General features: G+C 31.5%; 1 protein-coding gene across 2 annotated transcripts in view; it reads right to left on the reverse strand.

Moving 5' to 3' along the window:
• LOC101899127 (uncharacterized) overlaps window positions 1-16,765 on the reverse strand; it is a 324,327-nt gene that overhangs the window by 97,425 nt on the left and 210,137 nt on the right. For both annotated transcript variants that reach the window (XM_059123686.1, XM_059123685.1), the window contains exons 5-6: window positions 15,289-15,515; window positions 9,403-9,556 (exon numbers count right to left, since the gene is read on the reverse strand). In XM_059123686.1, coding sequence (XP_058979669.1) covers window positions 9,403-9,556; window positions 15,289-15,515 — 381 coding nt within the window. The remainder of the gene's footprint in view (window positions 1-9,402; window positions 9,557-15,288; window positions 15,516-16,765) is intronic.

A 16,765-nucleotide genomic window follows, 5' to 3' on the forward strand; every position in this document is an offset into this window, starting at 1 on the left:
TGTGGATTTTTTCGAAGGACCTTTCGACTAGCAAACGTTGATTTTTCCAAGGTCCTTTGGAATATTTTTTTTACCAGGATCTTTAGATCATTAAAAAAAAAATGTTTTCAGGGTCCGTTGGACTACCATGCGTGGATTTCTTCAAGGATCGAATTCGGATTTTTTAGAGACTTTTGAATAACAAAATATGAATTTGGTTTAAGGACCTTTTATCGCCGAATCGTAGAATATTGTTTGTTTTTTTAAGGATCTTTAGACAATCAAATGTGGATTTATTCAAGGACCTTTAGATCGACAAACGATGATGATCAAGGACCAGTAGACACCCTATACCTTATTTTTCATAGACCTTTAGGACACTTAATGTGGAATTTTTTCCAGAACTTTTAGACAAGTAAACAAGGATTTTTCAGGGGCCTTTGGACAACGAAGCGTGGAGTTTTCAAAAGATCTTTAAGAGACTTTTAGATAACAAAATATGGATTTTGTTTAAAGACCTTTTATCGCCAAATCGTAGAATATTTTAATGACCCAATAATCATGGGTTTTTTTAGGGATTTTTAGACAATCAAATGTGGATTTATTCAAAGACATTTAGATCCACAAGCTATGATTTTTTCAAGGACTTGTAGACACCCTATACGTTATTTTCCATAGACCTTAAGGCCACAAAAGATGGATTTTTTCCAGGACCTTAAGACCATTAATGAAGGATTTTTTCAGGGGCCTTTTGACAACTAAGCGTGGATTTTTTCAAGGACCTTCAGACCACCAAACATATATCAACAGATTTCTTACGGATCTTTGATCAGCCAAACGTTGAGTTTTGCAAGCACCTTTGGACAAGCAAACGTGGATTTTTTCGAAAACAGCAAAACGTGCATTTTTTTCTTAGATCTTGAACCAAAAATGGATTTTTTCAAGGACCTTTAGAACACCAAATGTTTTCCTATGAAATGAAATATAATTTGAAGGAACTTTGGAAAAAAATATGGTTTTCAAAAAAATAAATAAATAAATAAATAAATAAAGTAATAAATACATATTTTTTTATAGGAACGGGTCATTACCAAACCTGAATTTTATCAAAGTCCGTTAGACCATCAAATTTGGGTTTTTAAAGGAACTTTAGACCACCAAACTTGTGCCTTTTAAAAATGACTTTCCAAGAATGTTTGAATCACAAAAAAAAAAAACTGTTCAAGGAGCTTGGGAACATCAAAGAAGATCACTTTTCAAGGACATCTGAAAACCCAAAAAAAAATTTTTTAAGGACCTTTAGGGGTAAAATTCCTCCTAAACGGCGGATTTAAAAAAAATTTTATCTAAGGTCCTGTAGACCACCAAATCTGATTTTTTGTCATGATTGGACCTCCAAAATAGTAAATAGAATATTTTTAAGGACATGTTTACGTAATGACTATTTTTCTAATAACTAAAAGAGCAGTGGTTTTGGTATAAATATTTTTTCAATAATTTTGGATTTTTTATGGAATATCCTCCCAGGCATCCGCCCAATTTGACTGATCCTATTACAACACACAACTGGCTTATCGCAACACAAACGACTTGTTGAGAATAAAAAACACACTCACTCTCCCAGACACACATACACACAAACACCTACACCAAAGCACGTCGATAACAAACAACAATGACAATTCTAATCTATAAAAATCTCTATTAAATACTGGAAAATCCTTGCTAATTGGCAACACTCAATATTTGATAACAAAAATGTGTGTGTGTGTGTGAGTGTGTGTGTTAGGCTGCACTCTCCAACACACATGGACATACATCCATCCACACACAAAGAAGAGATGGCCAGCCAGTTGGAATAACATTTGTAAAGGTATGTGTGATTGCGTTTACAAATCTCTTTACAAGTATGTGCATGTGTGTAGTCCGTGTTGTTGCTGTTGTTGGCTTTTTTATGATGTTGTTATGTTGCATTACGTAGACATGTAAACCACAAAACTACAAATCCCTTTGTTAGATGGAGATTTTTTTCCATCGGGTTTTAGTTGGTGTTTTTTATGTTGATGTCTTTGTTGTTGTTGTTATTTCTATTAATATCCTCTCCCCCGCCCGGAACAACAATCAAAGCTAATAATTCCATACTCTTAGACAAGGACCAGTGGCTAGTTGGATATGCAGACAGCTGCTTTGTGACAAACAAAAAGAGGTAAATATGTCGTCGCTGTGTGGCGTTACGGCTAGACTGAGGTTAGTTATGAGGTAGGGGAGAGGATGCAATGATGCCATCACTTTGGCTGATGGACAAACAAAACGACTGGACAACAATGTTTGTGTCCACATGCGGAGCGGAGCAAAAAAACAGAGAGCGACGACGCACCTGCACCAACCACACAAAAACACCAACAATGTGCTGATGACCAATCAAAGGTTTAAAGCTTTTGAGCCAGAAATAAAATTCTCTGATAATTCTCATGCATGGCTGCACGTGTGGTTGGTTGCTTGCGGAGGATGTGTTGTTGGCAATTAGGAAAACAATGCTTTTTCAAAAGGGGGAGGGGTGAGGGGTATTGTTGATTTAGAAGTTGGAAGTGTCTGAAATATTTTGGAATTTAGGCTAGTTATTCTGGAAAAGAGCTATTGTTAATTTTGGCGGAATATATTTAAGTAGTGTTCCATTTGCTTTACGACACATATTTCATAAAAGGCGTCTGCTTTTTGAAAATAATATGCCAGGATAATAGCTAAATATAGTTCATTTTCTAAACTAGGTGACGTTTTGAAAATTGAAACTTCCAGACGAAACGGCTGAAGCTAGAATCTAAAAATTAAGCAGGGAGTATGTAACTATTCCTTAGAATCACCTCTTCTGGTATTTTCATTCCTTAAAAATGGGTCTTCATTTGCAAAATTCCGCAACTTTTTCATTCAAATCGCAGACATCTTCATTTCCTTGTTCGAAGTTTTTCTCATTTTCCATAGCCATTTCCCATCGCAATCACTTTCCATTTGGAGCACATTTTTTGTACGTCTTCATCGACCCAACCCCCTTACACTTCTTAACAATTGCAATCTTTCTTTGTTACTTTACGTCCGGACAACTCTCTCCTTCTCTCCAGCTCTACCTGCTACCGTTCCACATTTTTACACTTCAGCACTTAAAAGTCTTTGTCAAATTGAGGTATCCTAGAATATTTATAACATTTACAACCTCATCATAATAACTACAATTACTTAGAACTTTGTTATGGTTGTTGGGGGGTGTTGTTGGTGTTGTTGTTGTCGTTGTTTTTCTTGTTATTGTTACCACCTTCACAACTATAAATAATATTTATTTCACTGGCTTTTTTTTGCAACAAGAAAAAAATTTTTGTCTGCTTCTGGTTCTCCAGCAGCAGCCATGAAAGTCAAAGGAAAAAAAGTCAAAGGGAAAATGGAACAGCGGTTAACAAACCTGGGCCAAAATGCAACACCTCTGAAGTGAAATAAAAAATTCAAAAGCAGAAGGAGAAGAACAGAAAAAACTTCCTCTGCTTGTAGCTATACTTTGTAGTTTTCATCAGTTTTTTAAATTGTTGAAATTTCCTTGGAGGACCAAGGCAGGTAGCAAGGCAAAGATATTTGTTTATTTAAAAAGCAAAAAAAAAATACGAAAGAAACCCTTCGAAAATATTCCTGGTACTTGCGGAGAGCAACAAACGAGGTGTTGTTATATGATGCCTCAAAACAATTCTGCCTTGGTTTTCTGTTTTTTTTCTTCGGGTCCTGTGCAAAAATTTGAAAATATATTCCAGTTTAACTTGTCGAGGAGGCAAAAGAAAAGTTGTTGAAATTGCCAGGGAGGATGAGACAGGAAATAAAGATGAATGAAGATGATGTTTTGTGCTGGAAATTTTTTGGGAAGGGTAGATGCATTTTTAAAAAATATATATTTTGGCAGTTATATTTGGAAATATTACTTTGAGGAGTGGTTAGAAAGTTGTAAAATAATTTTTTAAGTAAGATTTTTCGCTAAGTAATGTTCACATTTTCTATTGGACTGTATCGATTGTGAAAATGTGTAAGGAGTTTGGAAATCTTATGTGCAATACCCTCTAGAGGTCTTACATTAAAAGATAGCCTTCTTGCAGGGCCTCTCTCTCTCTCTCTGAAAAATGCTGGAAAAAGTCAAATTCTGCCACAGAAATGTTCTATCATTTTTTTTTTTAAATTGTAAAAATATATTTTTATAAAATTAAAAAAATACTAGTCCACAACAAAGGTCAATTTTAGTATTTGATGTTAAAAAAAAATAAATGTTCCTTTTTTTTAATCCAATCAAAAAATAATTAAAAAAAAATTGCCAATGGCCCCAAAAAATTTCCTTAAAAAAATCCACATTTATATCTTGGTCTGTTAAAAAAATGTATTTGAAAAATTCAAATTTAGCCATTAGGCCTTAAGAAGTCCTTTAAAAAGTTCATATTCAAATCTAGACCTTTCAGAAAAAAAATATTAAAAAAAAAGTTCAGCCACTGGTCCCCAAAAAGTTTTTTTAATCCATATTTAGAGAATGGTCTAAAAAAATATATATATTTAGAAAATTCACGTTTAACAATAAGACCTCAAAAAGTCTTTAAAAAAATCCAAATTTAGATCTTGGTCTTTAAAAAATATATATTTAAAAAAATCTTTGGTTAGCAAAAGGTCCCCAAAAAAGTCCTTTAAAAAATCCACATTTAGATCGTGGTCTTTAAAAAAAATTGTGTAGAAAATCGACCTGCAGCCGGTGGTCTTCAAATAGCGTTTTCTACAAATCCACAACCTGTTCTTTCCAAAAAAAGAAAAAATTCACGTTAATATTTGGACCTCAAGACATTTTTTTAAATATCTGCTCCCTAGGAAACCATCACTGAAAATCCACATATCTTTAAAAAATCCACGTTTCTATATCCTTCAAAAATATTCTTTAAAAAATCCAAGTTTCTATATCCTTGAAAAATATTCTTTAAAATATCCACGTTTCTATATCCTTGAAGAAATATTCTCTAAAAAATCCACGTTTCTATATCCTTGAAGAAATATTCTCTAAAAAATCCACGTTTCTATATCCTTGAAAAATATTCTTTAAAAAATCCACGTTTCTATATCCTTGAAGAAATATTCTTTAAAAAATCCACGTTTCTATATCCTTGAAAAAATATTCTCTAAAAATCCACGTTTCTATATCCTTGAAAAAATTTCTTTAAAAAATCCACGTTTCTATATCCTTGAAAAATATTCTCTAAAAAATCCACGTTTCTATATCCTTGAAAAATATTCTTTAAAAAATCCACGTTTCTATATCCTTGAAAAATATTCTTTAAAAAAATCCACGTTTCTATATCCTTGAAAAATATTCTTTAAAAAATACACGCCTCTTATAGACCCTGAAAAAATATTCTTTAAAAAAATCCACGCCTCTTATAGACCTTGAAAAAATATTCTTTAAAAAATCCAACCCTTTTTGTGGTCCTTAAAAAAATATTCTTTAAAAAATCCACGCCTCTTATAGACCTTGAAAAAATATTCTTTAAAAAATCCAACCCTTTTTGTGGTCCTTAAAAAAATATTCTTTAAAAAATCCACGCCTTTTTGTGGTCCTTGAAAAAATATTCTTTAAAAAATACACGCCTCTTATAGACCCTAAAAAAATATTCTTTAAAAAATCCACGCCTTTTTGTGGTCCTTGAAAAAATATTCTTTAAAAAATACACGCCTCTTATATTCCTTGAAAAAATATTCTTTAAAAAATACACGCCTCTTATAGAACCTAAAAAAAATATTCTTTAAAAAAATCCACGCCTCTTATAGACCTTGAAAAAATATTCTTTAAAAAATCCACGCCTCTTATATTCCTTGAAAAAATATTCTTTAAAAAATCCACGCTTCTTATATTTCTTGAAAAAATATTCTTCAAAAATTCCACGTCTTTGTTGGTTCTTGAAAAAAATATTTATATATTTTTTTATTTCCCAAATTTTATTTTCAAAATCTTAAATATTGTTTTTCCACATCTCCCCCACGAATTAAGGTAATTCAATATGCAAACTAGAAGATATTTCACTAAACGAACGATTTTCTTGAACGGCAATTTAAGCTTGAATGAATGTAGCTTTGTTGTTGCGTGTTTTTTTTTTGTTCTCTTCCTTCGACATCCTTCTCCACCATGTTTATCTCAATTTAAATTTCTTTCCACATCATTTAAGCGACTTAAGGTATTGTCGTTTTGTTTTCTCGTTTGGGCCACGATTGAAAGAAAATAGAAGTTGGTGTGTTTTATTTTTCGTTGCGCCACGCTACGCTAGTTCTGCTGTCGTTTTTCTTCTTCTGCTCCTTCGTTTGGCAACTGTGAATGGCTTTTGTGTCTTGTCTTCTACTGTCTTTTCAAATTGCTTAACTTTTGTTTATGCTACGAATTCCCCAATACAACTTGGCTGCTGACTGCTTGCCTGCCTGCCACTTCTATCGGAGATTTTGGAATCTTTTCTTTTTTTCGCTCCGCCAAATGCATTTTGCAACATTGGAGTATCTATGGGTGGCATTGGAGAGAGTTTTTCTGTTGCTCTATTTCTTCGTCATCTAAAGTTTATATCAATTGACAGCCTTAGTGGCTTTGGTGATTTTGTGTGTGTGTGTGCGCACTTCTTGCCGGCAAAAAAAGGATCGTAAAAAGAATCAAGAAAATATCGACATTGGCGGCATTTTTTTCGTTAACAATCCAAAGAATGGCAACCAATTTTCAATTGCTGCTGTTGAAGATGCAATGTTCCGGCTGTAGATGTTGTTGTCGATGCTGCTGCCAGTTTATTTACCAATTCTTGTTGGTTTGGTCATTGTTGTTGTTGTTGCTGTTGACGATGTATTCTTTCATTTTAACATTCATTTTTTATGACGTTTCTCGGCTAGAGTTTTGTTGTCGGGCTAATGACACTTTAACGACTCTTGACTTTATGCTTTATGAAGTGTACCAAGAGGTAGAGGAGAGAGAGAGAGAGAGAGATGGAGAGGGAGGGAAAAAGAGATGCACACTCATCCAACCACGATACCAAAGCCAACAGACTGGCAACAAGGCGATAGGAACTGATAGTTACACCGCTGTTATTACAGCTTTACAGGATAAATGGCTTTAAGGTTGGATGGCAGGACTTAGTTGGCTAACGATTTAAAAACCAGAGGGATTTTAAATTTAAGGATAATTTAAAAGAATTGTAAATTTGTTAAAAAATAGTTTTAAGGATATTTTTTTCTTTATCCTTAAAAAAATATTTTTAAGGATATTTTTTTTCTTTGTCCTTGAAAAAATATCCTTTTTTCTTTGTCCTTGAAAAAATATTTTTATGGATATTTTTTACTTTGTCCTTGAAAAAATATTTTTTTCTTTGTTCTTGCAAAAATATTCTTTAGAAAATGTATGCCTCTTATAGTTCTTAAAAAATATACTTTAGAAAATTTATGCCCCTTATAGTCCTTAAAAAAAAATATTCTCTAAAAAATCCACACCTCTGTTGTTCCTTGAAAAACTATTCTTTAAAAAATCCACTCCTCTCATAATCCTTGTAAAAATATTCCTTAAAAAATGCACGGCTCTGTCGGTCCTTGTAAAAATATTCTTTAAAAAATCCACGCCTTTGATGGTCCTTGAAAAAATATTTTTTAAAAAATCCACGCCTTAGATGGTCCTTGAAAAAATATTTTTAAAAAATCCACGCCTTTGATGGTCCTTGAAAAAATATTTTTTAAAAAATCCACGCCTATGATGGTCCTTGAAAAAATATTTTTTAAAAAATCCACGCCTTTGATGGTCCTTGAAAAAATATTTTTTAAAAAATCCACGCCTTTGATGGTCCTTGAAAAAATATTTTTTAAAAAATCCACGCCTTTGATGGTCCTTGAAAAAATATTTTTTAAAAAATATATTTTTTAAATATCCACGGCTCTAATAGTCCTTGAAAAAATATATTTTTTAAAAATCCACGCCTCTAATAGTCCTTGAAAAAATATATTTTTTAAAAATTCACGCCTCTAATAGTCCTTGAAAAAACATTCTTTTAAAAATCCACGCCTTTTATAGTCCTTGAAAAAATATATTTTTTAAAAATTCACGCCTCTAATAGTCCTTGAAAAAATATTCTTTTAAAAATCCACGCCTCTTATAGTCCTTAAAAAAATATTATTTAACAAATCCACGCCTCTTATAGTCTTTGAAAAAATATCTATTAAAAAAATCCACGCCTCTGTTGGTCCTTGAAAAAATATTCTTTTAAAAATCCACGCCTCTTATAGTCTTTGAAAAAATATCTATTAAAAAAATCCACGCCTCTGTTGGTCCTTGAAAAAATATCTATTAAAAAATCCATGTCTCTTATAGTCCTTGAAAAAATATTCTTTAAAAAATCCACGCCTCTTATAGTCCTTGAAAAAATATTCTTTAAAAAATCCACGCCTTTTGTAGAACTTGAAAAAATATTATTTAACAAATCCACGCCTCTTATAGTCTTTGAAAAAATATCTTTAAAAAAATCCACGCCTCGGTTGGTCCTTGAAAAAATATCTATTAAAAAATCCATGTCTCTTATAGTCCTTGAAAAAATATTCTTTAAAAAATCCATGTCTCTTATAGTCCTTGAAAAAATATTCTTTAAAAAATCCACGCCTCTTTTAGTCCTTGAAAAAATATTCTTTAAAAAATCCACGCCTCCGTTGGGTTTTGAAAAAATATTTTTTAGAAAATACACGCCTCTGTTGGTCCTTGAAAAAATATTCTTTAAAAAATCCATGCCTCTGTTGGTTTTTGAAAAAATATTTCTTTATTTATTCTAGTTTGATGATCTGTTGGTTCTTGAAAAAATCCACGTTTGCTGATCTTTTTATCCATGAAAAAAAACAGATTTTTTTAAATATGCAGTTAGGGGGAAAGTGTCCTCGATCTTAGCTATTTAATTACATTTTATTACCAAAACCCATTATCCTTTTGAAAATCTTTGCAAAAATTCACCCCACGAAGAATCCTTTGCCCAAGTTCCCTACCCCCTCTCATCTAATCCTTTCTTGCCAAATAATCAAAATATTTATGTTTGGGCCAGAATTGATTGCATGACTTTCAATTATGTATTACGAATTGATTAAATGCATATTTCACAATGAAGGATCCATTATCCTTGAAACGACTCGAACGAATGGAGCAGAGAAACATTATCATAATTGTAATAATAATTGATTGCATAAATTTTGAATTGTTGCAGAAATTTTCGGTTTCGTACAAAATTCATTAATTTTCAAATTTCCTTGAGGAGAAAATGACGGGAGTGAGGGAAGTGAAAAATGTTAACACAAGGCATTGATGAGATAAATAATATGCCAAGTGGCAAATAATGATGAGGGGAAGAGGGGGTGGATAATACTTACATTGCACATCCAATAGCAGAGAGGCATTTTGTCGTATCTTCAACGTTGGATGTTCCATGACACAGAGTATCCTGGCATTGTGATGAGCCCGAAATACGGCAGGCAGACGTGCCTCACTCTTGGCCCCGCTATTGATTTTGTAGGTGTTTTTGTCCTGCAAAAGAAAAAAATTGTAAAAAAGACTCATTAAAATAAAATAATACTAATGTCAAGATCAAAAAATCCTTTAATTGAAAACGATATTGAAACAGGGCAAATGAAAAAAAAATTAAAAAAGAAAATTTAAAGGACGAAAACTCTATGAATAATATTTATTTATTTAATATTAATTATATTTATTTTCATAAGTAATTCTTAAAAAGCTTTTTATTAATTATGAGGAATTATCGATTCTTGACATATTAAAAATCTTAAATATCCTTATTCCTTAAAAAATCCACGCATCTTATAGTCCATAAAAAATATTTTTATAAAATCAACGCTATTGATGGTACTTGAAAAAATATTTTTTCAAAAATTTCTCGCAATTGATGATCTTTGAAAAAATTATTTTTTAACAAATCCACGCCATTGATGGTCCGTGAAAAAATTTTTTTTTAAAAATCCAGGCTTCGAGGTTCCTTAAAGTCTTATTCTTTAAAAAATGCACGCCTTTGTTGGTCCTTAAAAAAATATTCTTTAAGAAATCCATGCTTTTGTTGGCCCTTGAAAAAATATTCTTTAAGAAATCCACACCTCTTATAGTCTTTGAAAAAAATTCTTAAAAATCCTTTTTCCTTTAAAAATCCACGCATCTGATAGTCCATAAAAAATATTCCTTAAAAAGTCAACGCCATTGATGGTCCTTGTAAAAGTATTTTCTTCAAAAAAATCTCGCAACGATGGTCTTTGAAAAACTATTTCTTAAAAAATCCACGCCATTGAAAGTCCTTGAAAAAATAGTTTTTTTAAATCCAGGCTTTGACGGCCCTTGAAGTCTTATTCTTTAAAAAATCCAAGCTTTGACGGTCCTTAAAGTCTTATTCTTTAAAAAATCCTAGCTTTGATGGTCATTGAAATTTTATTCTTAATAAAATCTACCACACTATTGGTCTAAAAAAAATATTCTTTAAAAAATCCACCACGCTATTGGTCATTAAAAAAAATATTCTTAAAAAATCCACGTCTCTTATTTAAAAAAATCCACGCCTCTTTTGGTCCTTGAAAAAAAATATTCTTAAAAAAATCTACGCCTGTAATAGTTCTTGAAAAATATTCTAAAAAAGTACACAACTCCTATAGTCCCTGAGAAAGAAATATTCTTAAAAAATCAATGACTGTAATAGTTCTTGAATAATATTTCTAAAAAAATACACAACTCCTATAGTCCTTGAGAAAAAAAAAAAAAATCTTAAAAAAACCACGTCTCTGTTGGTCCTTGAAAAAAAATATTCTTAAAAAAGTCTACGTGTGTAATAGTTCTTGAAAAGTATTCTTAAAAAAATACCCAATAATAAAATACACAACTCCTATAGTCCTTGAGAGAAAACTCTTTAAAAAATTCACGCCTCAGTTGATCCCTGAAAAAAATATTCTTTAAAAAATCTACGCCTCGGTTGGTCCTTGAAAAAATATTCTTTAAAAAAATCCATGCTTCTTATTGTCTTAAAAATATTCTTTAAATATATACGCCTCCTATAGTCCTTAAAAAAATATTCTTTAAAAATCTACGCCTCTTATGGTTCTTAAAAAAATATTCTTTAAAAATCTACGCCTCTTATGGTTCTTAAAAAAATATTCTTTAAAAATCTACGCCTCTTATAGTCCTTACAAAAATATTCTTTAAAAAATCCAGACTTCAGCTGGTCCTTGAAAAAAAATTCTAAAAAAATCCAAGCATCTTTAAGTCCTCAAAAAAATATTCTTTAAAAAATCCAGGCTTCAGCTGGTCCTTGAAAAAATATTCTTAAAAAAATCCAAGCATCTTTTAGTCCTCAAAAATATTCTTGAAAAACTCAAGCCTCTTATAGTCCTTGAAAAAATATTCTTTAAGAAATCCACGCATCAGTTGATCCTTGAAAAAATATTCTTTATAAAATCCACGCCTCAGTTGATCCTTGAAAAAATATTTTGATGGTTCTTTAAGTTTTTTTTTTTTTTTTTTTAAATACACGCCTGTGTTGTTTCTTCAATAAATCCACACCTTTTATTGTACTTGAAAAAATATTTTTAAAAAAATCTACGCCTCTTATTTTCTTAAAAAATATTTTTAAAAAAATCCAGGCCTCTTATTGTCTTTAAAAATATTTTTAAAAAAATCCACGCCTCTTATTGTCTTTAAAAATATTTTTTAAAAAATCCACGCATCAGTTGATCTTTGAAAAAAATATTCATTTAAAAATCCACGGCGCTTATTGTGCTTGAAAAAATATTTTAAAAAAATTACGCCTCTTATTACCATAAAAAAATATTCTTAAAAAAATCCACGCCTCCAAAATTTAAAAAAAAGAGTATTTTATCCAGAAAAGCCATGTAGAGATGTGGATTTTCTTGAGAATATTTTTCCAAGGATCCAGGAAGATTAATTATTTTTAAGAATATTTTTTCAAGAACCAAAGAAGATATTTTTTTTAAAGAATATTTTTTCAAGGATTTTGAGAGGTGTAGAATTTCTAAAGAATAGCGTGGATTTTTTAAAGAATATTTTTTCAAGGAACATAAAAGTCGCGGCTTTTTAAAAAAAGAGGCATGGATTTTTAAAAAAATATTCTTTCAAGGACTAAAACAGGCGAGGCTTTATAAAAAATGTTTTTTTAAGGACTATACGAGGCGTGAATTTTTTAAAAAATGTATTTACAAGGACAATAGGATTTGTGTATTTTTTGGGAATATTTTCAAGAACAATTAGTTCTTGAAAATATTCCCAAAAAAATACACAACTTTTCAAGAACAATTAGTTCTTGAAAATATTCCCAAAATAATACACAACTCCTATTGTCCTTGTAAAGATATTTTTTAAAAAATTCACGCCTCGTATAGTCCTTAAAAAACATTTTTTATAAACCCTCGCCTGTTTTAGTCCTTGAAAGAATATTTTTTAAAAATCCATGCCTCTTTTTTTTAAATAGCCGCGACTTGTATGTTCCTTGAAAATATATTCTTTAAAAAATCCACGCTATTGATGGTTTTGGAAAAAATATTCTTTAGAAATTCTACACCTCTCATAATCCTTGAAAAAATATTCTTTAAAAAAAATACCTTCTTTGGTCCTTGAAAAAATATTCTTAAAAATAATTAACCTTCCTGGATCCTTGGAAAAATATTCTCAAGAAAATCCAAATCTCTGCATGGCTTTTCTGGATAAAATATTTTTTTTTTAATTTTTGGAAGGACTTGGGATAATTTTTTTGTGAAAAATTCTGAGAAAAATTTCCAGAGAATTTCCAATCTTTTTTTTTTCTCAACAACTAACTAAGATAGTATAGCATATTCATCTTTTATGTAGCCAAAGTGCAGTTTTGTAGAAATGTGTTTCTCTTTATGTGTATGGGTCTGTGTAACTGCAGTATGTGTTTGTGTGTGTGTTTTATTATATGAATAGTTTACATGTCCAAAATAGCCATGATTACGAACGTTTATTTTATATGTTTTAAGCCATTATAATGCATGATGCACACAAAATGCTCAATTCGTGTCTTGTCTAAATTTTCTCGATTTTTTTTTACTCTCCTCTCTCTTGGGTTTTGATGAGTACCACCATTGCCGGGGATGTAGTAGTATGAAGCCATGTTCCTTGACTGTGTGGCCATTAGAGTTTGATGTTGATGTATGTTACCAATAACAATGAAGTGATGGTGGCTGATGGGGTGAGAGTGGATTTTTTTGTGATGGCAATATTTTTAGGGTTCTTGATTTTTTTTTTTGCTATTTCTGGGGTGTTGAGAATATTGGCCACAACTAACGTTTTTTTTTTTCCCAGAACTAGAGAACACAATGGCAAATATCAAAGTGTGTTCGTGTGGGTGTGTGTGTGAATGTGTGATTTTGTTATGGTCGAATGGTTGTGATGGAGAAGAACAAAGAGTGCCAGTGTTAGAATATTTTACTTGGTCAGCAGTATAACCAACATTTTCGTTTTTTTTTTTGGGTTTGATGCCTTGTAACGGTTATTGACTGTGAAAGCTTTGGCATCGGTGTAAATGTGTGTGTGTGCGAGTGTGTTGTCGAGTATGCTCAATGGTATTGTTATAGCCGTGATGTGTACATAATATGTGCGGTGGTTACACCGGATGTAGGTGGCAATGGTGGCGTTGCCTTCGCCGGCGTTAAAGCTAGCATTTCTGATGATAATGTTTTTTGGGCTAACGCTTGCTGGCTGTTTCAATATTTTAGCATTTTTTTTTTTTTTTTTGGATATGATAAAAGAATGAGTTTTCTTTTTTTGTAGCCAGGAAATATGTTACAAATTTGATGCCATTGTTAAAAGTGATTTTTTTACAACAAAAGAATAATTCTCGCACACCACTAACAACAAAAAAAAAAAAAAACAACAACCATGAATATGGTTCAATAAATTCGTGATACAAAGAAGAGCAGGATATGTAAATGTAGGAGGGGAGATAAGCATTCAAACAACCAGCTGAATAACCACAACCCCTCCCTTCCTCTCCACCGTTTGTGGGAAGGATGTAATTGCAAAATATGTTAAATTTCCATGTAAAAGGATATGACAGGATATTTGTTATCTGTTTTACCTTAAAAGCATTATAAAAGGATATTTTAGGATATGATGGTAAATATAAGTTGCGTATATTTTCAACTAAACAAATAGCATCTAGGGAACGTGGCAAATTGTTGGGGGGAAATGGTGAAAAATGGGAACTGGAGATATATCATAAAGGGCATTTGGAAGGAAAATGGAGATTCAAAAATGTTTTGTGAGATTTCAAAGATCCATACAATTTATCTTAAAACATTGACGAGTGTGTTACGGATATAAAATTGTCCTATGAGTTCGTTTCCAACAGAGTGAAAAAGACTTATTTTTTTTCCTTTATTTTAGTTCCTCATATACGAGGAACGTATGGAAGGTGGGCCGGAAGAGGGTCTAGCCCCCCCTCTCCAAAGTGGTCACATTTCGTTTTATACCCTCCAACATATGGAAGAAACTTGAAAAATTGAAAAAAAAAAATCCGTCGGAAAATACCGCTCAAATGAAAACCCTTATATGCGAAGACGTGGTGTATCTGTTCCGAACTTTATATATGATATTTGAAACAATTCCGTTGAATAATGTCGCACAAATCATTAAAATACCGAATATTTGGGGGTACCGTTATATGGGCGCTGTACTAAAACGTGAAACTATTTTGATTATTCTCTTCTAGGGGGTAAAGTACTCTCAAGGAACTCCTTTTGTGGATTTTAAGACAATTCCATTGAAAATTTTTTGCTCAAATCATCAAAATACCGAATATCGGGGAGTACCGTTATGTATTAGCTATACGATATCGTAGACCTATATAGACAATTCTCTTCTAAGGGATAAAGTACTCACAAAGAACTCCTTGTGTATAATTTGAGACAATTCCGTAGAAAAATGCAGCTAAAATCATCAAAATGTCGAATATCAGAGGTAGGGGGGGGGGGGGGGTACCGTTATATGTGGGACATACAGACGGACGGACGAAAATCGTCTTAGAATATATATACTTTGTGGGGTCTAAAATTATTATTTTGATGAGTTACAAACGGAATGACGAACTTAATATACCCTCCATACTATGTATGGTGGAGGGTATAAAAATAAATAAAATAATAAAAAAATAAATTTACGGAATTTCCGACTCCAAAATTTAAAAAATAAACCCTTCAAAAATAATTTAAAAAATTCAAACTCTTTCTTACCTTTTCATTTTTGATTTCCTCCAGTTCCAGCACCTCAGCCGACACCTTTTGGGCATGACGATCCACGCCAGGACTTAGCAGGACTTCCCATGTTAGAGTGGGCCGGGGATTGCCACCCTCACTGACACAGGCCAAATTTAGTTCAGAGTTTTCTTTGACCGGAACAAAAATATTACCCGCATCCAACCGGCGACCATCGATCAGTAGATAGGGAGGTTTGGGACGATCTGGAAAAATATAGAAAGCAATATATTAGGAAATTGGAAATCAAGAGGAACAATTGAAAAAATCCTTAATTTTTTGTAAAATATCCTTCAAACAAAGTACTTAGAATTTTATCCCCGGCGGACCATGAAAATTGCAGACCAAAAGTTCAGAAAATATAAAAAAAAAAAAAAATCAGGAAAAGCATTGCGATAATTTTTTAATAATATTCTATTGCAAATCCCAGATTATCGCATCAATAGTCCTTGAAAATCGTCCTCGAAAACACGTAGTTCCTTATAAAAATCTTCTAAAAATATCCCTTTCGAATTCTCGATTATAGCTGTGATTTTCCTTTGCAAATGTTTCGTTAACAATCGACGATTATAAATTTGATAGTCCTTGGAATATGTCCTTTAAAAATCCTTGAAATCTCAAAATAATGTAAGTGTGGCGATACTTGATCCAAAAAAAAAATTATTGGTCTTTAAAAAATGTTTTTTAATACTTCAGGTTTCGTCCTTGAAAAAAATCCTTTAAAAACCGTTAAAATCTTTAAATAACGCAGTCCTTAAAAAATGTCCATTAAAACTTCCGGTTGTATTCCTTGAAAAATATCCTTTGGAGATTCACGTTGCATTCCTTGAAAAATATCCCTTGGAAATTCACGTTGTATTCCTTGAAAAATATCCTTTGGAAATCCACGTTGTATTCCTTGAAAAATATCCTTCGGAATCCTCATTTTAGTCCTTGAATAATAACCTTTAGCAATCCAAGTCCTTGAAAAATATACTTTAAATATCCTCATTTTAGTCCTTGAAAAATATCCTTTAAAAATCCACGTTTTAGTCTATGAAAAATATCATTTAAAAGACCATGTTTTAGTCTTTGAAAAATATCCTGTAAAAATCCACGTTTTAGTCCTTGAAAAATATCCTTTAAATTCCACAATAAGTCCTTGAAAAAAAAGCCTTTAAAAATCCACGACTTAGTCCTGAAAAAAAATACGTTTTATTCCTTGAAAATGATTCCTTTTTAAATCTATGTTGTAGTCCACGAAAAATTTTCTTTTAAAAATCGACCTTTAAGTCCCTTAAAATGTCCTTCAGTAAAACCGCCTTCTTGATCCTTGATCAAAAAATCCAGGTTTTGGTCCTTAAATATTACCTTTAAAATATCCACGTTTGGTCCTTAATAATATCATTTGAAATATCAATCTTTTGGCTATTAAAAATGTCCTTTAATAATTCCAACTAGAAATCTCGTTAAAAAA

This window comes from Musca domestica, unplaced genomic scaffold (assembly GCF_030504385.1).
Source record: "Musca domestica strain aabys unplaced genomic scaffold, Musca_domestica.polishedcontigs.V.1.1 25, whole genome shotgun sequence".
Classification (NCBI taxonomy): Eukaryota; Metazoa; Arthropoda; class Insecta; order Diptera; family Muscidae; genus Musca; species Musca domestica.